Source organism: Miscanthus floridulus, chromosome 19 (assembly GCF_019320115.1).
Source record: "Miscanthus floridulus cultivar M001 chromosome 19, ASM1932011v1, whole genome shotgun sequence".
NCBI lineage: Eukaryota > Viridiplantae > Streptophyta > Magnoliopsida > Poales > Poaceae > Miscanthus > Miscanthus floridulus.
In genome coordinates this window covers 101,608,144-101,632,938 of record NC_089598.1, presented here as the reverse complement: position 1 = coordinate 101,632,938, position 24,795 = coordinate 101,608,144, and the positions used below count along the sequence as shown (strand labels likewise).

At 48.9% G+C, this 24,795-nt stretch overlaps 2 protein-coding genes and 1 pseudogene across 2 annotated transcripts; all 3 read right to left on the bottom strand.

The window, feature by feature from the left end:
- Positions 1–4,490: 4,490 nt before the first annotated feature.
- On the bottom strand, positions 4,491–10,927 carry LOC136526498 (oryzain alpha chain-like). Its single transcript, XM_066519153.1, has 5 exons — positions 10,468–10,927; positions 10,157–10,389; positions 9,922–10,062; positions 9,611–9,830; positions 4,491–4,678 (listed from the first exon to the last, which is right to left on the bottom strand). Exons 1-5 carry the CDS (start codon positions 10,925–10,927, stop codon positions 4,491–4,493), a joined length of 1,242 nt encoding a protein of 413 aa, XP_066375250.1.
- A 4,423-nt stretch (positions 10,928–15,350) lies between these two features.
- Positions 15,351–17,740, bottom strand: LOC136529069 (oryzain alpha chain-like; annotated as a pseudogene).
- A 1,306-nt stretch (positions 17,741–19,046) lies between these two features.
- LOC136528080 (probable beta-1,4-xylosyltransferase IRX14) lies at positions 19,047–24,733 on the bottom strand. The gene is made up of 3 exons (XM_066520985.1): positions 23,666–24,733; positions 23,030–23,578; positions 19,047–19,487 (listed from the first exon to the last, which is right to left on the bottom strand). The coding sequence occupies exons 1-3, from the start codon at positions 24,520–24,522 to the stop codon at positions 19,289–19,291; spliced, it is 1,605 nt and encodes a 534-aa protein (XP_066377082.1). The 5' UTR covers positions 24,523–24,733; the 3' UTR covers positions 19,047–19,288.
- Positions 24,734–24,795: the final 62 nt, after the last annotated feature.

Here is a 24,795-nt window from a genome sequence, read left to right as displayed (position 1 = left end):
CTCCAAGCTTCGACCCGTAGTAGGTTACGATGGCCTAGATGCGTGCCTCGTGATGTATGTCGGTGACGAGTTTTTACAGGCTTTGGTAGTCACCTGCTCCGCCCTGGCCTCAAATCCCTCCTCGCATCTGTAATAAGTCTGCATACAAAAGCGATGTATCCCTTTATTATTTCAAGAAAAGTCCAATGAATGCGACGTATTGAGCAATGTTGTGCGAGGGAGACTTACCCAAAGCTCTGCCTTCACCTACGCCACCTTGTTGGGGTACTCCACATCGGTAGCGATGGCGTAGTGGTCAAACGAGTAGGCCAGCTCCGTCTTCGATGCGTACATGACAATGCCGGGGAAGTGTTGCCTGCACAGAAGACCTAGGATGCCGTTGACTAGCCATGCGTTACCACCCGACACAACCACCTAGTTCCTGCACAAGTGATTAAGAAAAATTATTAGTTTTTTTTCATCATATCATATGAAGTGGTGGTGATAACATATAAAGTTACTTACTTTTGTCCTTCGGGGCGAATCACTGGGCGTTGGTGAGGAAGCGGAGCCTGTGGGAGGCTCGCGGGACCTCGCAAGTAGACACTCGAAGAGGAGTCAGAGGAAGCGGAACCCGTGCCTGCCGCCTCCCCCCTCCTCCTCCTCCTCCTCCTCCATCTGCCGAAGCAGCTCCTCGTCTGACTCGTCCATGGGCGCCACCTCCTCCTGCGGCTGGCGGTCCTCCTCACGTGGCATGGGAGGAGAGGGCCCCCTCCTGTGGCTAGCGGTCCTCCTCCTCCTCCTGTCCGATCCCTCTACCGTCCCCTCCTACGGCCGGCGTGGTCTTTGGTAAATCAAGTTCACGGACCTATGACGGTCGCCCACCATCTTTGTTCAATCACCTGCAATAAAAAAGAAAAACAAGACATAATTAGAAATAGGTGCAAAAATAAACAAAACATAATTACAAAAAACATAGTAATACATGTATTAGAAATATATGCAAAAATGAACAAAACATAATTACAAAAAACATAATAATCTTCATGATTGTAACGAGGGGGTGGATTATAAATGTTAGGAAGTTTCTCAGTGTAGTATTTCTCTATGAAGTTCGACACCTCCTCTAGAATGTATGCCTCTGCAATGGAAGCCTCAATTCTGGCTTTATTTCTACATTTTTTGCGAAGAGTCTTCAGACATCTCTCGATTGGATAGCACCAACGGTTCTGCACGGGCCCCCCCATCCGTGCCTCATACGGGAGGTGCACAATCAAATGTTGCATCGACAAGAAGCAGGCGGGTGGAAAGATCTTCTCCAACTTACAGAGCAACACGGGTGCCGCTTTTTCCAAGTCATCAATGACGGTCCGAGAGAGCTCCTTGGCACAAAGCTGGCGGAATAAGTAGCTCAACTCTGCCAGCACTTGCCAGACATGCTCCGGGACAGCCTTAAACCATCACCGGAAGAAGCTGCTCAATCCATATGTGGTAGTCATGACTCTTCATCCCGTTGGCTCGCAGAGTGCCTAAGTTAACTCCCCTCTTTAGATTCGCTGCATACCCATCAGGGAACATTAGCTTCTTGATCCATTCAAGTACTTCCCTCCTTTGGTCATTTTTCAAGACGAAATCGACCTTAGGCCTTCTCCAGGTCTTGCCATGACTAGGAGGTTGCATCTCTTGATTTGGTCTATCGCACAACGTTGCCAGGTTCACTCTAGCCTTTGGGTTGTCCTTAGACTTTTCAGTGTCCATGAGTGTTGCCCAAAGTGCCTCGGCGATATTCTTTTCAGTGTGCATTACATCAATGTTATGTGGTAGAAGAAGGTCATCGAAATAGGGGAGACTCGTCATGCCCGAGATATGAGTCCACATATGATGCTCACCATATCCCACAAAACCACCTTCTTCATTAGGCACGAGAGCATCTATCTGAGCATGAACCTCGGCACCAGTCATCATCCGTGGTGCAGGGTTTGTCACTTTGACACCTTTCATAAAGTTCTTGATGTCTTGTCTGAATGGATGGTCAAGAGGTAGGAATTGACGATGTCTGTCGAACGATGAATACTTGCCACCCTTCTGCAACCAAATAAACCTCACACCTTCCTTGCATATTAGGCATAGAAACTTTCCGTGAACACACCAGACGTAGAATATCCCATACGCCAGAATGTCATTCAGGGAGTAGTGGTACCAAACGTGCATTTTGAAGGTTGTCTTTGTAGCTCGATCATATGTCCATACCCCTTCGTCCCAAGCACGGACCAATTCATCAAACACGGGCTCCATAAACACACCCATATTACTCCCTAGGTGTCTAGGAATTATCAACGACAAGAATACGTTATGTCGTTGAAAGGAGACATCGGGGGGGGGGGAGATTAAGGGGGATAACGAAGACGGGCCAACATGTGTATGGGGCAGCCATCATTCTATAAGGATTGAACCCATCTGTTGCCAACGCGACACGTACATTACGAGCCTCATCTGCTTTGTCATGATGTTTGTTATTAAAGCGGATCCAAGCTTCACCATCGGATGGATGTACCATCTTGTTAGGATTGTATAATTTGCCATTTTTGTGCCATGTCATCTGTTTCGCTGATTCCTCGGTCATGTATAGCCATTGGATCCTCGATAGGAACGGAAGGTACTATAAGATTTTCATGGGGATCGTAAGTTGCCTCTTCTGGCCATCATCAGAGTCTATCTCCAGGTACCTAGAGGATTTACACTTTGGACAAAATTTTGCATGCTCGTGTTCTTTCCTAAATAGGACGCACCCTTTCGGACAAGCATGTATCTGCTCATATGGCATCTTAAGTGCTCGAAGGAGTTTCTGTGACTCATCCATGCTCTTTGGTAGAATGTGGCCCTTTGGAAGCAGGGTGCCAATCACGACCAACATCTTATTGAAGCCAGGTCGACTCAAGTTTAACTCGGACTTCAACCCCATTAAGCGTCCAATGGCATCCAGTTGAGACACCATTGACCAATCATGAAGGGGTTTCTGTGCCGAGTCCATCATGTCATAGAACGCCTATGCGGCTGCCTCCATCTCCTTCTTCTCATGTCCCTCATCGAACTGTCCTTGGTGAAAGTCATCTAACAAGTCTGCTACCTCGGCATCAGCATCAAAAGCCTCCACCCATGGTCTCACCACCTCCTCTCTCATACGATGGGCTTCACCATGGTGGACCCACCGGGTGTAGTCCGGCGTAAATCCATTCTTCATAAGATGTTTACCCATTTCCACCTTGTTTACCCTTCTCCTATTTCCACATTTGCTACAGGGACACAAAACTAGGCAATGTCCTTTAGCAGCGTTGCCAAATGCACTGTTCAAGAAATCATCGGTCTTGTTCATCCATTCCGTGGTGTAATCACTCTGACTTCTCCAGCCCGTGTACATCCACTGACGGTCATCCATCCTCTAACATATGTATCAGCAAGTAATGTAACCATCAATTGCATCTATATGGTATTCCTACTGTTTAATAGGTGAGGATAGGTCCTAATCCCACCCGTAGATGCGTAGATGAAGTTAGTTTCCATGCTCTACTCCTATCCGAGACAGAATTTTGGCAGCACCTTCCTGCTGTTCTCTAGATACATGTCCTACCAAAGAAGAGTGCATATCCACAGAACAACAGGGAGGTGATGCCGAAACTCTGTCTCGGACCAGAGCAGAACATGGGAACTAACCCATCTACGCATCCACGGGCTGTCCAAAAAGCATGGACAATCCAAAATAGATACGGTCATATATATGCAAAGATCTGCATACCTCCAACCGTATCTCTTTCAAATAGGAGACGCCTAACTGGGTTACGCGATCTACGACCATGATACGAAAAGAGGGGTTATACCTAGGGTGGCGGCGGAGTCAGGCTAGCGGGGCCGTGGCGCGTTGGTGCAGTGGCGAGACGACGCGGTGCAGGCAGACCGGCACGATGGCGAGAACTTTGACTCAACTCCGACGGACTCTTCTCTACAAAAAATGGAACAAAATACTGTCATTTACAAAAAATTTCGGCAGAACCTCCCCTGCACGGTGAGGTTTTCAAAACCTACAAAAAAACAATGGCACGATGGCCAACAAGCACATATGTCTCAAGAGAAGCCATGTAGTTTGGATATCAATCCATGCAGAAGAATATATCCAAGTAGTACCACTACTTGTACTACTACTTCCACTATTGCTACTACTACTACCATTGGTTCTACTACTACTACCACTATTGCTACAACTACTACCATTAGTTGTACTACTACTACCACTACTTCTACTACTACTACCACTAATTCTACTACTAATACTACCACTAGTTGTACTACTACTACCACTAGTACAACTAATACTACTACAACTACCACTACCTCGACAACAATAAGAGAGAAGGCATACCTGACGGGCGGTCCACGGGGCGTGGCCGAGGGCAGGGCGCGGCCGGGGCAGGGCCGGCCGGGCAAAGGGCGCGGCCGGGGCGCAGGGCCGGCCGGGGTCAGGGCGGCGCGGCCAGGGGAAGGGCCGGCCGGGGGCACGGCGCGGCCGGTGGCAGGGCGCGCGGGCAGCGCGGGCGGCCGAGCGCGGGCAGCGGGCGGCGCAGCCGGGGGAAGGGCCGGCCGGGGGCAGGGCGCACGGCCGGTGGCTGCGAGGGCGAGCGGGCCGGCGTGGGCGCGGCGCGCGGCGCGGAGGCGGGGGCGGGCAGGCGTGGGCGCGAGGCTGGCTGGCTCTGACTGCCCGGCCGGCCCAAAATGCCTAGGTCCCCGCGGCCCCCGCCCCCAACCGCCCTTTGCCGAGTGCCGGATCAGGGAGGCACTCGGCAAAGATTTGATTTTTTTAAAAAAAATTCTTTGCCGAGTGTCTCAGATCTAGCACTCGGCAAAGAATTTTTTTAAAAAAAATACTTTGCCGAGTGCCCCTGGCACGGCACTCGGCAAAGATTTTTTTTTTAATTTCTTTGCCGAGTGCTCCTGTGGATGCACTCGGCAAAGAGGAAATTTAAAAAAAAAAATTAAAACCCTCTTTGCCGAGTGCCTTATGCCTGGCACTCGGCAAAGACATTCTTTGCCGAGTGCTATGCCCCGGCACTCGGCAAAGTTTTTTTTTGTTTTTTTATTTTTGGCCTCCAATTTTTTTGTGCAGCCCTTTTAAAGCACCAGGAACTCCTAGTTACAATTTAAGGATTTTTTGTGGCTTTTTGATATATTTAGTTACTTTATTTTGTTTACTTGAATTTTTCCGAAAAATAGAAATTTGAACTGCACGTGGTACGAATAATGGAATTTAATGATTCAAAAATTGATAGTCATGTTAGTGAGTGTTGTGAGAGGCCGTATCCAGGAACGGACCCGAAATTTCAGACATCTTGTTCATGAAACATGTCCGCGAAATTGTGTGTGAAGTGTTTTTAAATTCTATAAAAAGCAAACGAAGTCCGAAAATCATGAAACTTGTTGAGATGCCGTGATATTATATGTGGAGGCTATGATAAAAATTTCAGAAGATTTCATGCACGTTGTCACGTATGATGCTTATAAACTAGGACATCTCTACATGTGATATTCATGCACGTCGTCACGTACAATGCTTACAGACCAGGACATCTCTACATGTGATATCTGATATCACATATAGAGATGTCCTGGTTTGTAAGCATCATACGTGACAACGTGCACGAAATCTTCTGAAATTTTTATCATAGCCTCCACATATGATATCACGACATCTCAACAAGTTTCATGATTTTTGGACTTCGTTTGCTTTTTATAGAATTTAAAAACACTTCACACGCAATTTCGCGGATATGTTTCGTGAACAAGATGTCTGAAATTTCAGGTCCGTTCCTGGATACGGCCTCTCACAACACTCACTAACATGACTATCAATTTTTGAATCATTAAATTCCATTATTCGTACCACGTGCAGTTCGAATTTCTATTTTTCGAAAAAATTCAAGTAAACGAAATAAAGTAACTAAATATATCAAAAGGCCACAAAAAATCCCTAAATTATAACTAGGAGTTCCTGGTGCTTTAAAAGGGCTACACAAAAAAATTGAAGGCCAAAAACAAAAAAACAAAAAAAACTTTGCCGAGTGCCGGGGCATGGCACTCGGCAAAGAGTGTCTTTGCCGAGTGCCAGGCATAAGGCACTCGGCAAAGATGGTTCTAAATTTTTTTTAAAAATTTTCCTCTTTGCCGAGTGCATCCACAGGAGCACTCGGCAAAGAAATTATATAAAAAAAATAAATCTTTGCCGAGTGCCGTGCCAGGGGCACTCGGCAAAGTATTTTAAAAAAATTCTTTGCCGAGTGCCAGATCTGAGACACTCGGCAAAGAATTTAAAAAAAATAAATCTTTACCGAGTGCCAGATCTGGGGCACTCGGCAAAGAATTTTTTTTTAAAAAAAATCAAATCTTTGCCGAGTGCCTAATAGCAGGCACTCGGCAAAGAAGGCCGTGACCGAACACCGTTTCGCGGGCAGCCTATGCTGAGTGTAGAGATTTTGCCGAGAGTATGGCACTCGACAAAGAAGTCCTTTGCCGAGTGCCCTTGTTTGCCGAGTGCCCGGCACTCGACAAAGAACTCTTTGCCGAGTGCAATTCTTTGCCGAGTGCAGCACTCGGTAAAGAAGGTCTTTGCCGAGTGCCCGATTTTTGACACTCGGCAAAGAATTTTGCACTCGGCAAAGTCTCTGTTTCCAGTAGTGAGGCGCGTCCTCTCTCCTTGCGTCCGACTTTCAAAGGCGAGGGTGAGGAGTTAGGACGTTTCGGCACTTCTGCCGCAGAAGGCGCGAGCGGGTACGCGAGCGCGCGGGTACGGAGATGGTGAGAGACGAAATCCAAACGGAGGCATCGGCAGAGTGTAAATGTAGAGAGTTTCTGGAGTTTCTGGCGGGGTCCACCAATCAGATTTACGGTGGGAGATTTAGATGCGTTGAATCGTAGATCTTAAAGACAAGAAGTAAGGTGGGTAGAAAATTTTAGGGTGAAAAGGTATTTTCAATTTTTTCGCTCTTTTATAGTATAGCATAGATATAGATAGATGAGAATTTTTTTTCTGTAAAATTAAACTGATTCCTAAAATTCTTGCGTGATTCCTATGAAATCCCAACGTTCCAAACAGACCTTGAATGTTGTTTTCTGATTAATGTCAGATTAACCTAATTAATCGGCTCGTTTCTGGATTCGTACCATCTGTGTTGTTCACTGCATATAATAGGAAACATATCCGCGCTTCGTGATGGAATTTTCAACTTGCGTCATTTGTTCTAAAAAGCTTTGGAACCAGATTTCATACCTTAGTGGAACGTACATTATTCTAACTCATATAAGCATGGGTCAATTAGAGCTCTAGTCTCTAGTTCATTATATATAGTTCACACCACATGTATTTTAACACATGAAAAGATAGTTAGGATTACAACACAAGTCTTTAAACTCTTACTTCAATATTCAAACATACACAACCGAAGTTCTAAAGTACGGTAGGTTTAAAATACATCTTGTCAGCCATGCCACACCCACGCAAGCTAACCCTTCGTGGGCAAACTCTACTCCCACCCCGAAGAGGGCTCATGGACGTAGAAGCACTCGCATCCATTCACCTACAATAACAATTTAACGATAACACCGTAAATATAGGCTTGCACTCTACAAGGCTTAGCAAGGTGAACAAGGTGAAGCTGCTTAAAAACATTTGTTCATCAAGTAAATTGAGCCTAACACTACTTGTACGCTCTATATAGGTTTGGCATGAACAATATATAAACTAGAGGTGTGAGCTCGATCTTTCACGAGTTCAACAACATGGCAACTTTACATTAAGGGCAACAATAGAGAGTTCACTCGTAACCAAAAGCGCATCATTTTGTAGTGGACAGCTCTTTCAACATGATAGCAAGGTTTTGTCAGTCCGTAAGAGGTAACTCGTTGTCTCAACCTTTCCCACATTTGGCTAAATCATCTAATGAACGGTCATAAAACACAAAAGTACTAGCATCTTGTTAGTAACACCTAACCACGAAACGCACCTATCAAATTACCTAGTCACAACATGATACTTAGCTTGCCATACCCATGTGTAGCATGTGGTAAGTACGAATATGTGCTCACATTGATGCAACAAGAGTAGATCCTTAGCTATCTCAGGCAAGTTATGCTATCCAAAACGCCGTCTCACCATGACCCAACCCATCGTCGAGTCTCATTCATCATGAAGTCACATTATCAAGTTTTTAGCTCCTTTTCCTCCTAGGTCCACTCTCATGTACATGACATCACAACAAATCAATTATCTTGGATATTGGAGAATGGTACTATACATTCTAGAGGTTTTTTCTTCCTATCATATAATACTTGCCATATAATATGGTATCCTTGATATGACAGTATGATGTGGTGCCTTATCATGAACTGCCGCTGAACCAGTTTATAAGGCCATTCATGGTAAAGTGTTTCACTGCGTTGTTTCCAAGAACGTAGAATGCAATGAAACATGAATGAATCACCACTCTCATCAATGCATAGTTTCATTTTTTTTGTTTCATAGACATTTAATTCTATGACCCGTATTGAGTTGGTAACCGAGCCAAGAGAGTTTCATCCCCATAAACTCACTTCTTCTCTCTCTTCTTAAAAATGTTGCCTCATCATCAAAACACTTACGTGGTGGCCTATAAAATGCAATGAAACTCTCACTAAGACTGTCCTAAGGGCACTCCTAACCTAGAAACTAGGATGATTTCTATTATCATTAATTAGGGTGCCAATTTGGAGAGAGAAGACATATGATTGGATAAAAAATGATTTTGAAGAAACTACCCATTAGAAATATAGTTTCAATGTGTAGTGTCTACATGATTTGACAGACATAGAAACTAGTTGTGGTTTCTAGCATATTGAGACTGGCCTAAGACGTTTGACATGTCAGTCTCCAAGTTATACTTTGATCATTTATTTATTTTATATTTTATTGTTTATATAACATTATGATTATTGGATAGTACATTTGATTACAAATTGAACCATATCAAGTTTGCATTATAATAGTTAGAGTTGTTTGCCAAATTATTATTCAAAAATTATAAAGCGTGAATCTTGATGTGTGTGCATATTTTTTTCCTCTACCAAAACTCTTATTATTCAAAAAGTTGTTTGCATATTTTTTCCTCTACCAAAACTAACAAATGGCTTACATTGTGAGGAATGCTCCCAAAATTTTCTTGTGCAAAATTTTATTTATACATAATTTATGAGAGCTGCTATATTTCAGGTGTCCGAGTTTTGAGGCAACAATCTTACGCAACCAACTAGCAGTATAATTATAAAGACAACTTACAAGAGATAATTCAATTTTTTTCTATAGCTAAACAATGACAAAATTATATAGTCTGAACAACAACAAAAACGGACACTTGAAATATAGGATAAGTGATAATTTATTCATAGTTTATTTTCCGTGGTACATAAATAAATAAAGTTCAATGAGACCATTTGCATCACAACTCACAACAACAAACGTGTAAACTAACACTCTTAAACCACAGCAAGGGGCAACAAATCGGTGGTCAGCAGCCTGCCTAAGCAGGAACCATCTTGATCGCCGGCTCAGCCGTCGGGTTGGGGCCATTCTTCACCGGGTACGACGCGTCCATGGCGATGCCACACTTGCCCATGGGCAGAAGCACGTTGCGCGCCATGCGGATGTAGCCGCCCTCCCCCCACTCGGGTCCCCACGAGTTCTTCACGATCCAGAAGTCCTCGCCGTTCTCGGTGCCGTAGCCCACCGCCGTCACGCCGTGGTCCAGCTTCAACCCGCAGATCCCGCTGAAGATGCCCTGTACGCACGCACGCAAGATTGGGAAGAACCGAGTTCAGAAATCAGAACAAGGAACAGCTTCATTCTCCGCCTTCACCCCAACAACTTACCGAGCTGTAGAGCTGGAACGCAAGACCGCCAGCATCAATGGCGACGCTAACAGGCTGGTTTGCCACCGCCTTCTGCAGCGCCTTCTCGTTGTTGGCCGGCACATTCTCGTATGAATCTATGGACACAACCTTTCTCTTTTCCTGTGTCGGATAAAAGCAAGCCTGCTCCGTCACCACCAATGCATGCATGCATTGCAAGCCGCCTTATGCAGGAGTAGTTTATAAGAGTGCTGACCCGGATGGCATCACAAGCCATGTCAGTTCCGATGAAGGGATAGTCGGCCTCGGTGTCAATGCCGCCGTTGTTGATGACGAACTGGAAAGCGTTGTCCATCTGCCCGCCGTTGCAGCCGCTGTCCTGGGTGTCGCAGTCAATCAGCTGCTGCTCCGACAGCGACACGAGGTCGCCGGTCACGATCTTGTTGATCCCTTCCATGGCTGCCACCGCCGAGAACGCCCAGCACCCACCTGCATGCATCTCTCAATGACCAGAGATCATCAGTAACGAGCATATCACGCAGCATGGACCGGTGTACGACTACGAACCGCATTTCTGTTGGTTCTTGACCCCGGTGACAGCGCCACGCAGGCGCCAGTCGACGGCGTCGGCGAGGTCGTCGTCGTCGCGCGGCAGGTAGCGGTTGCTCGCGACCCGGCGCTTATTAGCGGAGTTGCGGAAGCCGAGGGCGCGGGCGCGGAACTCCTCCAGGGTGAGGTCGGCGAAGGGGGTGAGGCCGAGGCGGAAGGTGTGCAGCCCCGCGTCCGCCTCCGCGTTGTGCGCGTCAATGTACCGCAGGTTGTCGCGGAACACCTCCAGGCGCAGGCGGTCGGAGCTGACGTCGCAGAGCGGCCGGCCGTGCTTCGACTTCCACGCCTCGTAGAGCCGCCGCAGCTCCTCATCTGCCCGCTCCAGCGGCGCCGCCGCGGCGACGCACGCGGCGGCCAGTGCCACCGTCAGCGCGAGCAGCGCCGCGGCGGGTGCAGCGGAGCGTTGTGGTGGACTCATTGCGACCCCCAAACAAGCTCGTGAGATGACGGAAAGCGGAAGGAGAAGGCGGAAGAGTATCTCTGAATTGCTGGTGTGTCTGTCAGCGAACAGTGGCTCATCAATTTATACTACTTTGAAAAGCTCGATCGTCCGTTGATCTGTCTCAAACAGAGGGCTGCCGCCATGGCAGGGTGCTGATTTTGATTCAGCTCTGCGTGCCAAGAGATGACTACGCAGATGCTTGTTTGTGACACGGTTTCTGATTCAGCTTCAAGTTAGTATCAAATGGCAGGAATGAAATGATGTTAAATTAGAAAGCTGTCGCTGAACAAAGCAGAAGATGCATGTCTTGTTCGTAGCAGCTTCTACGTTCTAATTTGCACTTCTATTAGAAGTGTGGCAAAGTAGGATGATCCACACTTGTTTTTGTCATTTAGATTGATGGATGAATAATACATGGCGTAGTGGATAGGGCGGCACGCCGGCACAAGACCTCCAATGATGGGTGCTCGGATTTGGACGATCCCTAGGCAGGACCATGGCCATGTGTAGGATTAGAGCACGCAGCCAGTCGTTTATACTGTGTTTGGTTTGTGAAGTCATCTCATGTTTCGTGAGGTGATGTATCATGAGTTCATCCAATGAATTTTTGGTAGAGTCAACTCATCCCTCGTGCATATACTAATTATTATCTTGTGAGGAATGAGGTGGTGATAGATCAACTCATTCCATTCCACAAACCAAATAGGAAAAGTGAGGAGTGAAAAAAAGATGGACCACCTCATTCCTCAAACCAAATACACCTTAGCTAACATAATGGGCTCGAACAAACCCTATTATTTTACTTTACTCCAAGTTGAGCCTATATTGACCCCTAAAATGTGTTGTCACACTGACACGACTAATTCATGTGCACAAAGACCCTGACCATATTTTTTCGGCCGGGCCAAAAAAAGCCAGAGGCAAAAAAATCAAATCTAACAACCTCTCAGGGACCGGCTTCTTGGGGCCAGAGATCACCTGGTCTTTATAAGAAGAAACTTCTGAATGCCTAATTATGTCATCTGGATTTTAAATTAAACATTCAAAATATTTATTTTTGATTGTCTTAGTGTCGGTGCAGAAAGTGATCAACACGTAAATATTTGTAGTTTTGCCGTACGTTGTGATCAGATGTGGCCTAGCACTCAATGACACAGGGTTTATACTAGTTCAGGCAACGTGCTCTACGTCCAGTTTGAGTCGATCGGTGACTTTATTCCTGAGCCCAGCTGCTAAGTTTGTTGTGGGGTTACAAACGAGAGGGAGTAAGATGGGGGGTATCAGAGGTCCGGTCGGACTCCGGACCGAAGGGCCAAGAGTGACGGGAGCTCCGACGTGCGCTAAGTGTTGCTCCGTTCGGCTTTAGAGTTCTAGAGCCGAGCAGAGAGAATCGGAATGATCCGTATGTTGTTCGTTGGAAGCGTTGGTTGTTCAACTCTATGAATCGATCGCCCTTTTGGAGAGAGTGCATCCCCTTTTATAGATGAAGGGGACGGCTTTACAAGAGAGAGTGTGAGAGAAAGGGTGTGTGTGTGTGCTATCTCGTCTTGTTGCTCACGCCGTCAGGTACAAGGCGGTTTGTCGGCGTCCATAACACTGTTGATGTTTAGATGCATGTGGTAGGTTCCATCGTCTTCTTATGGTATGGCAGATGTCGGTGCCTACTATACTATAGGATAAATATCGGCGTCCACAACATTGATCATGTTCTGACATGTTTGGAAGGTTACGATGCATCCTTTTGACATGGCCTGATAGTACTATTCTGCAGGTGTGCAGGGTACGTCTCTTGATATTGCGGTTGACTGGAGCACCTTGCCTTACTTGCTCTATCTGTTTCCTAGGTCTTCACCGAGCGGGCGTCCCCGGTCGGTCGTTCCCCAATCGGCTTCGGCCTCCCGGTCGGAGAAGAGCTGTTAGCAGAGGTTCGATGTACTCCGGTCGGAGAAGCGAGTCGGAGTCGGAAGCGAGCATCGTCCTCTCTTCTCGGCCAGGCCTTCCAGTTGGAGAAGCGGGACGGAGTCGGAGGCAAGCGTCGTTCCTCTTTGGCCAGGCCTTTCGGTCGGAGAGGCGGGCCGGAGTTGGAGGCGAGCGCCGGTCCTCCTCGGCCAGGCCTTCTAGTCGGCGAGGCGGGCCGGAGTCAAAGGCGAGCGTCGCCCTTCTTGGATAGGCCTTCCGGTCGGAGAGGCGGGCCGGAGTCGGAGGCGAGCGCCGGTCCTTCTCGGCCAGGCCTTCCAGTCGGAGAGGCGGGCTAGAGTCGGAGGCGAGCGTTGTTCCTCTTTGGCCAGGCCTTCCAGTCGGAGACTGGATCGCCCTTCTGGCCTGTCGTTAGGTTTTTGGGCCGGCCTAGGAGTTGCGCGTCGTTCGCAACGTCGTCTGCTGGGCCGAGCTTTTGCTGAAAAGCAGGTCCATGAGGGACCCCGGGTTTATGAACCCGACACTTAGCGAGGGCTACATAACGGTGAATCTCATTCTTTCGTTGGAAGTCATTTTCGAAGCCAAGGACTCAGTTTGGAAAACCGGATGACCCTATTTTCCTAAATAGCCCATGAAGTATCGGTTTTGATCACGACCAACATGCTTTGTGAACTCTGATTTTATAATCACCAATATATTATCACATGACGTCCGAGGCAGTGCCTACTCTTTTGTTGCAATTCCCCAGCTTCCATTGCACCAAACGGGACATTCATGTCTGTCCTCGTGGTTGTAAAGTATATTCTAGGGTTTAAGTTTATGTCGCCGATCCTTAAATGGGGGGGGGGGTCTACTAGTGTTTTCAGCAGTCATCTTCATAATAACTTTTCACTATTTATAGTGTGTCGCCCCACCAAATTGTTGACTCACCTACAAATTTGGATTCACCATCTTGCTTTTGACCTCTCTAGTACTTCCACCTCAAGATAATGACACACGACATGACCAAGACTGCTCCTCAACACGGTTATGTCCTTTATGCACATCTGAGTTCCCATATAACTATAGTTATCATGGAAAATCATCACAAGTAGCAAGAATCCGCACCAACGAGTCGCCACATCACCGAGAACCTACAATAATAGTAACATCATGCTCATTGGGGTTGCTGCCTATTTAGATGTAACTCTACCCATTGAAGAACCGAATGACCTAAGAGGGGTTGGAATTAGGCACTAGAAAGGCATAAATTAAAGTCAAGACCTTCAAATAATGTTGCACATTTGCTACTCACTCACACTAGCAATTTCATAATCTTCAATCCAAACACTTGTGAATGATCAAAATACTCTCATATGGCAACTCAACTCCCAAGATGTGTCTATCCAAGACATGGATCAAAGAGCTCAGAATGAGCCATGGAACACAAATATATGTACATAGTCCACCAATGAGAGCCACAGAAACACAACGATTCACGTGGAAAACCTCCTCAAGTGGAGGAGTAAAAACTACTGACCAACCGGTCCACTACAAGCTCCTACTATAATCAATAAATGGGTACAGCAAGTATTCTCTAGAGCATCTAGAGGATTATACAACAAATGCAATATATTCATCAAGTTGCAAACATGGCATCAACTACAACCACAACCAACTAACAAGGGGATTGAGAACAAGCAAACATAAAAGTTACATATTTATGTCCCCCTTGGTAGTGAGTTCATATCTCAAAAAATACAATTCCAGTGTGCATGAATTTTGGTAGGCATGTAGATCCATGAGTTCCCTAACCACTGACCAATTTCAGCTCAATACATAGTTTCATGACCCAAATCAATCATCTACTAAAATTGTAGTGCCAGAACTGACAAAAACCCTCTCAAATCAAATGCTCTACTCAATCAGTCCTCAAATCAACAGAATTGACCAAAGTACTCTAAGTGTACAACAAGCTCACCAAATTTTGTGCCAATTCAATCACATTTGAACCTCCAATCACAAGCTTGAAGATGATCGGTTCAGAGCCACCAAATGTGGACATGTTTTCTTTTCCTCCTCGTTCCTCTCTTCACACATTCTCTCTGTCTCTCTCTCAACAGGAAGAAATAAGGCAAAGAGGAGGCTAGGTTTTCTCTTCTCTCCTTTCACCGTTGATTCCAACCAAAATCAATGGCTTAAAAGAGTTGGGTTCATGAGCTACAAATGGGCTGCTTTGCTGGGCTTGAAATTATCCAGGGACAGCCCACACATATCTATCATAAATAAAGCATCGAACCACGTCAACAAGTGGGAGCAACTTCTACTCAAGTTCTTGTTATGTAAAGAAAACTAACAAATGTCTTACATTGTGACAAATACTCCCAGAATTTCACACAGGAAAGTTTATTTTGTTACATAATAATTAACTTTTATTCATAACTTATTTATCGTGGTACAAATAAATAAATAAAATTCAATAATGAGACCATTTGCATCTGAACTCAATACAACAAACGCTTATAAACACTAAACAGAGACTCTTAGACACCACAGCAAGGGGCAAGCGGTCAGCGGCCAGCCTAAAGCGAGAACCATCTTGAAGTTTTTGATCCCTGGCTCAGCCGTCGGCAGTCAGCTACTAGCGGCCGTTCTTGACGGGGTAGGACGCGTACAATGGCGATGCCACACTTGCCCATGGGCAAAAGCACGTTGCGCTTCATGCGGATGTAGCCGGCCTCGCCCCACTCGGGACCCCACGAGTTCTTCACGATCCAGAAGTCCTCGCCGTCCTCGCTGCCGTAGCCCACCGCCGTGACGCCGTGGTCCAGTATGTACCCGCATGGCCCGTTGAAGATGCCCTGCACACATGATTGAGATTGACCGATGGAGAAGAACAGTTCAGAACAAAGAACAGCTCCTGCTCCTATCCTCCCAAAATGCATGCTTACCGAGCTGTAGTGTTGGAATGCAGGACCGTTCGCGTCAATGGCGACACTGACCGGCTGGTTCGCCACCGCCTTCTGCAGCGCCTTCTCATCGTTGGTCGGCACGTTCTCGTATGAATCTATGGACACAACCTTTCTCTTCTCCTGCATTTGAACAAAATGCAAACTTTCCATCACTGCCAATGCACCGCAGGCGCAGAGGCTTATATATGAGACTTGTGAGAAGTTGTACCGACCCTGATGGCATCGCAAGTCCCATTAGTTCCGATGAAGGGATAGTCGGCCTCGGTGTCAATGCCGCCGTTGTCGATCACGAACTGGAAAGCCTTCTGCATCTCTCCACCGTGGCAGCCGTAGTCCTCACTGTCACAGTCAATCAGCTCCTGCTCCGACAACGATATGAGGTTGTTCGTCACGATCTTGTTGATCCCCTCCATTGCTGCCACCGCCGAGAACGCCCAGCACCCACCTGCATCATCCCTCACGACCGGCCCAGAGATCATCATCAGTGCAAATCCTTGTACTAACCCGGCGAAGTAATTAACGAGCATGGAGATTGATCAGTACGAACCGCAGTCCAGCTGGTTCTTGACCCCGGTTACGGCGCCCTGCTGGCGCCAGTCGACGGCGCCGGGGAGGTCATCGCCGTCGCGGGGCAGGTAGCGGTCGCTCGCGACGCGGGGCAGAGTGGAGTTGAGGAAGCCGAAGGCTCGGGCTCGGAACTCCTCCAGGGTGAGGTCGGTGAAGGGGGTGAGGCCGAGGCGGAAGGTGTGCAGCCCCGCGTCCGCCTCCGCGTTGTGCCTGTCGATGTACCGCAGGTTGTCGCGGAACACCTCCAGCCTGTCGGAGCTGCCGTCGCGTGGCCGGCTGTGCTCCGACTTCCACGCCTCGTAGAGCCTCCGCACCTCCTCGTCCGCCCGCTCCAGCGGCGCCGTCGAGCGCAAGTCGCGCACCGCGGCGACGGTCGTGGCGGCCAGTGCCACCGTGAGAGCGAGCAGCGCCACGGTGGCAACCGGGGAGCGTGGTGGACTCATGGGGATCCCCTGATGCAATGGTTTGGATTGACCCCTCAAGCCTCAAGCTCGATCGATCGGAGCAGCAAGAGATGACGAGAAGCGGAAGGAGAAGGTGATCGACGACGATCGAAGAGTACAATTTGTGAACTGCTGGTGTGTCTCAGTGTCTGCCCTGCCCACGCAGTGGCTCATCAAATTTATAGCCACCGGAGGCAACGAACTGGGCGCCACCGGACCCACGGCCAACCCCACCACCACGCAACCTAAAAAGCTCGTGCCCTGATGATGCCTGTCTGTCTCGGTTCTCAAACAGAGGGCTGTCACCTTGTTAACGTGTGTTGGATTGGATTCAACTCTGTCTGTCAAGTGTCAAGAGAGCGATCGAGAACTACGACGATCCTTGCTATGACACGGTCTCTGATTCAGCTGCTTGAAGCAGTTTCAAATGGCAGGAATAATAATCCACTTCAACATATGGAAGGGAGTTGAACAAAGCATAAGATCGATGACTTGTTCGCAGCAGCTTCTACGTTAAGAGTAGGATGAGTTGTAAAGTTGGAATTAAAAATTTCAAGCCAAAATGTGAGGCTGTATTACAGGTCAACATACATCTTATCTTATATTAGACATGAGGTTCGAAAAAATTAAGTTGGTGACATATCATCCTATTATTCAATTAGAACCACCAAACAGGTACTAGAACAGAGAGAGTGAATCAGATTATCCCAATCGGCACAACAATCAGTCGTGACGGTCAAAAGAAAATCATATATACTCGCCCGGTCGCCCCGTCAACATCCCCAAGAGTGTTCGGAATTGGACGAGCGAGCCCTCGGCAAGGATCGGGTTAGACCACGCAGCCGGTGGTGTCGCGAGCATGACGGAGTGGAATGGAACAAACCCCGTTTGCTTTTATTTCTCCAAATCCGAAGTTGAGCACGCGTTTTGATTCCATATATAATATAATGGGGGAATTCCTTCAGTGCCATTAAAAAAGATCGCAATACTCCGTGTGCCTCTGAAAAAGTTTAGCGGTCTTCAGTGCCACTGCTCCAACTTTTTCATGCCTTCCTGCAGATGTGAAAAGATGAAAATGCCCTTAAGTGTAAATATGTCATTAATTTTTTTTTGAACATCTTAATGACTTCAAATAAAAAAAACTCAAAACTAGAAAGTTGTAGATCTCGTCGAGATCTATAATTTTTATATAAAATTATTTTTATTTAATTTCACAAAAAAAATAATTTTTTTAAGATATATTAATCATATCAAATCATATTTTTTTGAGTTCCCGGTTGGTCCAACGAACGCCCCCAGCAGCGTGCAACTGATTTGTCGCGATCTGTGTGCGCGCGCCTGACGGAGGGTACGGTGGCTGGGTGGGTGTTACACCACCACCACCACCACCATGCACGCGAGTTGAGCAGCCACGATGCATGCCGCCGCCGCGGCGGTGAAGAGAAACACAAACCGGGGGAGCGAGGCGCGCGATTCCGCCGTTCCGCGCAGGGCGCGGTCAGGTCCGGCCGTCCGGGTGTCGCGCGTGCCCTTTGTTGTTGCGTGCAACTGCTGCTTTTTCTGATCTGGGTGCACACGCGGACGCGGCGCGGGGGCTCATGGCGTTTGGGCCGTGGCGCGAGGCTGGCTGGCAGTTCGCCTTCGCGGAAGTGATCGCGTTGCATCACGCGGTGCGGGTGGCCGCTCCGCTTCCAGGACAGACAGTCCCGTTGGACACTCGACGCTCGACGGGTAGTCGCCGCGGCTGCACCAGCACAACCGGTCTGCCCCTCGCCGATGCGGCGTCTTCCGATTGCCCCGATCGTAAGATCCAACACTCCGAGCAATCAATCGCCAAAGCCAAATGCTTAAGCAGCTGTCTATGGGAGATGCAGCAGCATGCTGCACCCAACAGCAAGCAAGGACCTCAGAAAAACGATTGGTTTGCTCCAGCCTACAGGTATTATACTCCAAGTCTACAAGACTCCAACAGTCCAACTCCAACCACGGCCATTTCTCAATCAGGCAATCAAGGCGGCTTTGGCTCAATACGTGACGTGACGTGACGACCTCTCTACGGATTGGAATTGGTGGAGAAAATAACCAACGGATTTGGTTTAACATCCCTGCTTATCTCAATACACATGGATGCTCGAGAATGCACGTATGCGCACCCAGCCATCAGCCCATGCTCGAGAATGCAAGTGTTGAGTCCTTTCTTCACAACCATAGACATACTTCCAGAATTCAGCCACCATTTTTCAGTTTCCAATGCAGCGTACATTACAACACAACAGATAAGCTACATTAAAAATGTGCACCCTACAGATAACATACCCAAGCGTGGACCATCGCCACAAGAGCAAAAACATCAGAAAAAAAAGTAAACACAGCCACCGCCAGATTAACTGGATACGCTTCCAACTGTGTTTTTTGCAGGGTGTAAGAGATATACATTACAATGCCAGTACGTTCTCCCATCAGTTATCTTGCCCTTGGGGGTCACCCTTCCGTTTCGTGGTGCCTCGGGGCCGAGACGATTTGTTGGCTCTTGACAGCCGCCTATCCTCCTGCTCTTGCTTGTCATCCAACAACTCGGATGGAAGCTCGGTGGTGGTTTCAGGCCATGGAGTGCGCTTTGCAGGGACGACGACTTCCAAAGGTGGCTCAATTACCCACCTGCAAAAGAACATATTTAGTTGTGCATAAGAAAGAAAAGGAAAGCTAAATGGGTAAAAGAATTAATCAAGAGAGAGACATGATTAAACAGCTAACTGCACTCTAAAGGGAATCCAATGTTTTCACTCTTTGTTGGTTTCAATGAAACTAATGTTTTCCTAAGCGAACCCAAGTTTTCACTCTTCCTTGGTTTCAAAGACTCCAACCAAAGACTCAGGAACAAGGTACGTATCACACATGGTTACCAAAGACACTCTTGTCACGCGAACCCAGTTTTTTCATTTCTTTTTTAGAGTGATGAGGACCTGGTCTTCAACCATGAGATCGGCCTAGATGCTAGATTTCATGCCAAACAAAACACAAAAAAATTAAATACTCTGTCTAATGTTAATAATGATACATTGGAATCTCTCTCGTGCCTTAGCCATGTGGCACCATGTCAATGGAAGAGGCAAATTGCTACGGTAGCATGTAATCTTACACTCTAGTAGGCATCAAATAAGCATTGATTTGATTGTCTAAAATTTTCAAGAACCCAGTTTTTTTCGAGCACTTACAAACATCAAATTTACAGGTTCAGCAGCTTAAAATCAACAACAAAACCTTTTAGTAGAGGTGCAAATGGTCTGATATGGGCGGCTACTGACCTACTGTATTTCTCGAATTTAGATTCAAATAGTGTCAGTTGTGTCGGATAAGCTATGAATGGATATCAACATCATATATATCCGATTTGGAGTGTTCGGATACAGACGGATCTGAACTCTAAACGAATTCGAACCCAGATACAAACGGAAAATATCCGTAATATTTGCACCGCTACCTTTTAGTGCCAAAGCTAGTTGGGAGAGGCTACATGCCTAAATCAGTTTACAACAAGAAAGCACATACGAATTGGACATAATGTAGGCAAAGCAAAGAAAGCATATTTAAGCTGCATATCAAAATTAAATCCCTTATACAAAGTAAAATTAAACATGATGTCTTCAGTAGCACAAAGCAATTTTCATACTTCGTAGATCATGAATATGAGATTTGTCCTAAGTCAAACTTTATACAAAAAATTTTGACAGGTAATATCTATAAAAAAACTATATCAAATGAAAAGAGTTATATGTTGTAAAAGTAATTTTACATAATGAATCTACTTTTGTTGTCAACATACATACAATTTTAGTTATTGATTGTCAAAGTTGAAAATTTTTAACATAGGATGTGTTTGGTTTGGGGACCAAGTGGGTTGGGTTGGGTCCAACCCAGTTTTTTGGGTTGGGTTCAACCCATCTCACGTTTGGTTAGTGGGATGAGGTTGTCCCAGATTTTGTGTTTGGTTTGAAGATAAACTGATGTGGGTTGAGGATCCTGGCAAATGGACCCCACACGTCATCCTCTTTCTCTTGAGGCTTTTACATGTGTGCCATTAAAAAAGTTTGAAATTACACACAGGCCATTAAAAAAGTTGGCCGCACACATATGCCACCGTTCTGAACTTCTTTCCTCTCCAAGCCATTCCGTCCGCTTTTCTTCTTAACGGTGTCAAACAGACAGGTGAAATGACCATTTTACCCTACGGTGGGGTCCGTTTGTCAGCCACGCGCTCGGGCGAGGTGCAGGCGCGCCTCCCGCGCCGCCGCGGCCAAGAAGGAGATGGCGGGGAGCTTGCAGCAGCGCATAGCCCCGACAGGCGACGTCGAGGGCCCCAGCGTGCAGGAGGCGGCCTCGTCCCCAACGGAGGCGGCGAGAGCCAGGAGGCGGCGCGCGTGGAGCTGCCGCAACCGGTCCTCGCCGTGGATCTGACAGCAGCGCGCGTGGAGGTGACGCGAGGAGGTCCGCCCGGCCGCCGCGGGCGCGCGCGGGCGAGCTCCGCCCGGCCGCCTCGGGCGCGCGCGGGCGAGCTCGGCCCCGACAGCCGCCTGCGGGCGCGTGTGGGCGAGCTCGGCCCCGAACAGCCGCCGCGGGCGCCGCGGGCAACCGGGCGCGGGTGAGCTCGGCCCCGGACAGCCGCCGCGGGCGCGGGCGCGGGCAGCTCAGCCACGGCCACCAGCCGCGGGCGCGGTGGGAGCATCAGCACCGGCCGCCGCGGGCAGAGCTCGGCACGGCCAGCTGCCGCGGGCACGTGCGGGCGAGCTCCGCCCCGGCCAGCCGCCGTGGGCGCGGGCGCAGGCGAGCTCCGCCGGGGGCGCGCGCGGAGAAGAGAGATGAGGTCGAGTTTGAGAGAGAGAGAGGATAGGGATGAGAGGGGTATTATGGACGTTTTGACTGACCTGGCCCACTTGTCAGGACTCCCAAACGGTGAAAAACGAACGGAATGCGGACGGAATGGCTTGGAGAGCAAAGAAGTTCAGAACGGTGGCATATGTGTGCGGCCAACTTTTTTAATGGCATGTGTGTAATTTCAAACTTTTTTAATGGCACACATGTAAAAGCCTCCTTTCTCTTCCCTTTCCCTGCCTTTCTTCTCCCCTGCGTGACTCGCTCGCCGCCGCCCCCGCGGCCGCCGGTCCCTTGTGCGGCTCGGTCCCCTGCGCAGCTAAGTCTCCTCCGCGCTGGTGGCCTCCTCTGCGTTGGCGGTCTCCTCTGCGCTCGGTGCTCTCCTCCGTGCTTGGCGCATCTCCTCCGTCGGCGCCTTTCTTCTCCCCTGCACGAGCTCGCCGGAGATGCGAGTGCTCGATGTGGGTCGAACCCCGTCCGCTCGATTTTGCGGTGCTGGGGCAACCCGCATCTATGGGGAATATGCCCTCCTGGGTTCGACCCAGGTTCCAGGATCTCCCATCCAAACACCCAGAAAACTGGGTCCGACCCAACTCCGACCCAGTTGGTCCCTCCATCCAAACACATGCTTAGTACAGACATAGATGGGCTTATATTTACAAACAAAGCTTCAGAGGAAGTAGATTATAGAGTTTTCAATCAGTGTTTGCCGGTATTATCACATCCTAGACAAGTATGGAAACTCTATGACCAGACCAGACTGGCTTAGTGACAGGACAACATAAACTATTTTACTTGAGGTATTAAGGGACTACTGTAAAGCAGTTGTTGGTGACAAACTTATCTCAGTGCAATCAGTCAATCACATTCAACACGATAAAATCCATATAAAGATTCATATGTAACAAAGGGCCTGTTTGGCAGGACATGTGGAGCTAAGGTTTGGTGTGCACCGGGAGTGTTGGGGTGTCTCATTTTATTTAAAGACTAAAACTAGTTATTTAACGAGATTTATTATAGCATACAAACTCCAAACCTGGCGTGGTACGCATGATATATATTGAAGATGGAGCTCAGCCAAACAGTGCCAAAGTTTCAGTTGCTGGGTAGCTATTAGACAGTTGGTTTATATCCAGTTGCCACAAATATCCATTGGAGATGTTGAGCCAGTGAACCTAGATAAGGCTTAACTAACTTAACAAGGTTAAAAAAAAGGGAGTTTCCATGACTCTAGATGTTTGAATCTTGGATGCTAACAGAACATTATAAACTTTCCCAATAGCATAGCTGGGTAATAAAAATGTCGAATAATGGGATGTCGAAAAACTCACCCCTGAGGAAACTTGCTGTCAGCCCGTGCTTCAACACGGAGCCACCACAGTAGGACCTTCTTCCCACAGTTGCCCAGTGGCTCAACAGAGGATGGATCATTCAACAGAGTAAGTGGGTTCTCAATCTCCTCTCCATTCTCGCCCACAGCATCAAGATCCTTCACCCAGTCAGGCTTGCCGTCAGCCTCCTTCCACAGCATTCTCGAGTTCAACACAAAGCCAGCCCACTCCAGACCCCTGGGCAGAACAGGGGCTGCCTCACCAACCACTGTGGCGGTCTTCCCAGAGAAGGGCAATGAGTTGAACGTGTGCCATCCAGCCAGATGCCCTGAGGAGTTGCAAGCAGGGCCCTGGACTGGAAGAGGCATATTCTGTTTGTCCTCCTCGCTGAGCCGTAGTTGGTCTGCCCTTCCAGTATGCGCAAGGATTCCAACGGATACAGCACCCATCCACTGGACCTTCTGCACCTCATCGAACAGCTCCATGCTATGAACATTGCTGTCGTCCGCAAAAACAACTACACCATCCATCTTCCTCTCACGGATCACGCTGCACAAGGAAACCGATCCTTCATCAGCGATCTTCTGTCCATAACTATACTAGCTAGCTGAGGAAGCAGTAGGAAACCATACATACCGTAGGGCGTGGAGGCGCATCCGGTTCTCAGTGGCGTGGCGGTCGGCCCAGTCGTGGGGCATGCGGTCAGGGAATGGGACGTGGACGAAAGTAAGGCCAGAGCGCGCAAGCATCGAAGCCGTGGCGTTGGTGGTGCCGCCCGCCTCGACGACGATCCAGGTGAGCGGGTACGGCACGTTGCGGAGGGAGTGGAGGAGGCCGGTGAGGTGGAGCGCCTGGAACGCGCGGGAGTAGGTCGGGGTGACGACGAGCACCTGCCTGGGCTCCTTGACGCCGTACCAGCGGCGCTGCTCCTCCTGCACGCGCTCCATGATCCGGTGCGCGCGCATCACCTCGACGGGGTCCGGGTGCGGCCACGGCCGGATCCGAATCCCGTGCCTCCCCACCACGACGTGGCTCTGCGGGTTCCCGGACGCCGCCGCCCCCTTGTTGTCGGCCGCCGCGGCCGCCTCCAGCGCCGTGCGGTTAGCGGGGCCGGAAGGGGGATTGTTGGCGGCGGCGAAGGAGAGCATGATGGTGTTGGTGGTGGTGGTGGTCGTTGTCGTGGTCGTGGTGGTGGTGGTGGTGGCGCGCAGGACGGCGGCCGAGGAGGAGGAGGTGGTGGAGTGGTAGAGCGCGGTGGTGGAGAAGAGCAGGAAGAAGAGAAGCCGCGAGAAGCGGAAGCCGAGGAAGACAGAGATGAGGCAGAAGAGCGCGTGGAGCAGGAACCAGAACGTGGAGGAGGCGGGCGCCCGCGGCCCCGCCCCGCCGCCGTCGGCCATAGCCCCGTCTGACCCCGCTGCGCCGCCGCCCGACGACCGCGCTGCCGCCGCCGCCGACCGCCGCAGCTGGCTCTGCGGCAGCAGCGACTTCATCATAGCCGCCGGATCTGGTGGGCTCCCCCCGCCGCCCGGCGCTCCCTCCTCCTCCGCCCGGCTCGAACGGAATCAATCGATCGCGCTCGTCGGCGGGTAGAGGTGGGGTGGGGTGGATAGTTTTTGAGGGGGAGAGGTTGGTGGGGGGTGAAGTGCGGTGCACGAAACAGCGGGTGCGGAGGTGGGGTGAGCTATCAATTGTTGGGCAGAGGAAAAGGAGGGGGCGGAGGGGAAGCGAGGAGGGGGGAGAGCGTTGGGTTGGGTTGGTGCCCGACG

What these genes read in the sequence shown, in the direction of transcription:
- LOC136528080 (XM_066520985.1), bottom strand. Translation starts at nt 24,522, where the DNA reads ATGATGAAGTCGCTGCTGCCGCAGAGCCAGCTGCGGCGGTCGGCGGCG. An exon ending in ATGCGCCTCCACGCCCTACG is followed by an intron (nt 23,579 to 23,665) that starts GTATGTATGGTT and finishes TTCCTTGTGCAG; the next exon opens with CGTGATCCGTGAGAGGAAGA. An exon ending in GACAGCAAGTTTCCTCAGGG is followed by an intron (nt 19,488 to 23,029) that starts GTGAGTTTTTCG and finishes GTTCTTTTGCAG; the next exon opens with GTGGGTAATTGAGCCACCTT.
- LOC136526498 (XM_066519153.1), bottom strand. Translation starts at nt 10,927, where the DNA reads ATGAGTCCACCACAACGCTCCGCTGCACCCGCCGCGGCGCTGCTCGCG. An exon ending in CAAGAACCAACAGAAATGCG is followed by an intron (nt 10,390 to 10,467) that starts GTTCGTAGTCGT and finishes AGATGCATGCAG; the next exon opens with GTGGGTGCTGGGCGTTCTCG. An exon ending in CGTTCCAGCTCTACAGCTCG is followed by an intron (nt 9,831 to 9,921) that starts GTAAGTTGTTGG and finishes GCGTGCGTACAG; the next exon opens with GGCATCTTCAGCGGGATCTG.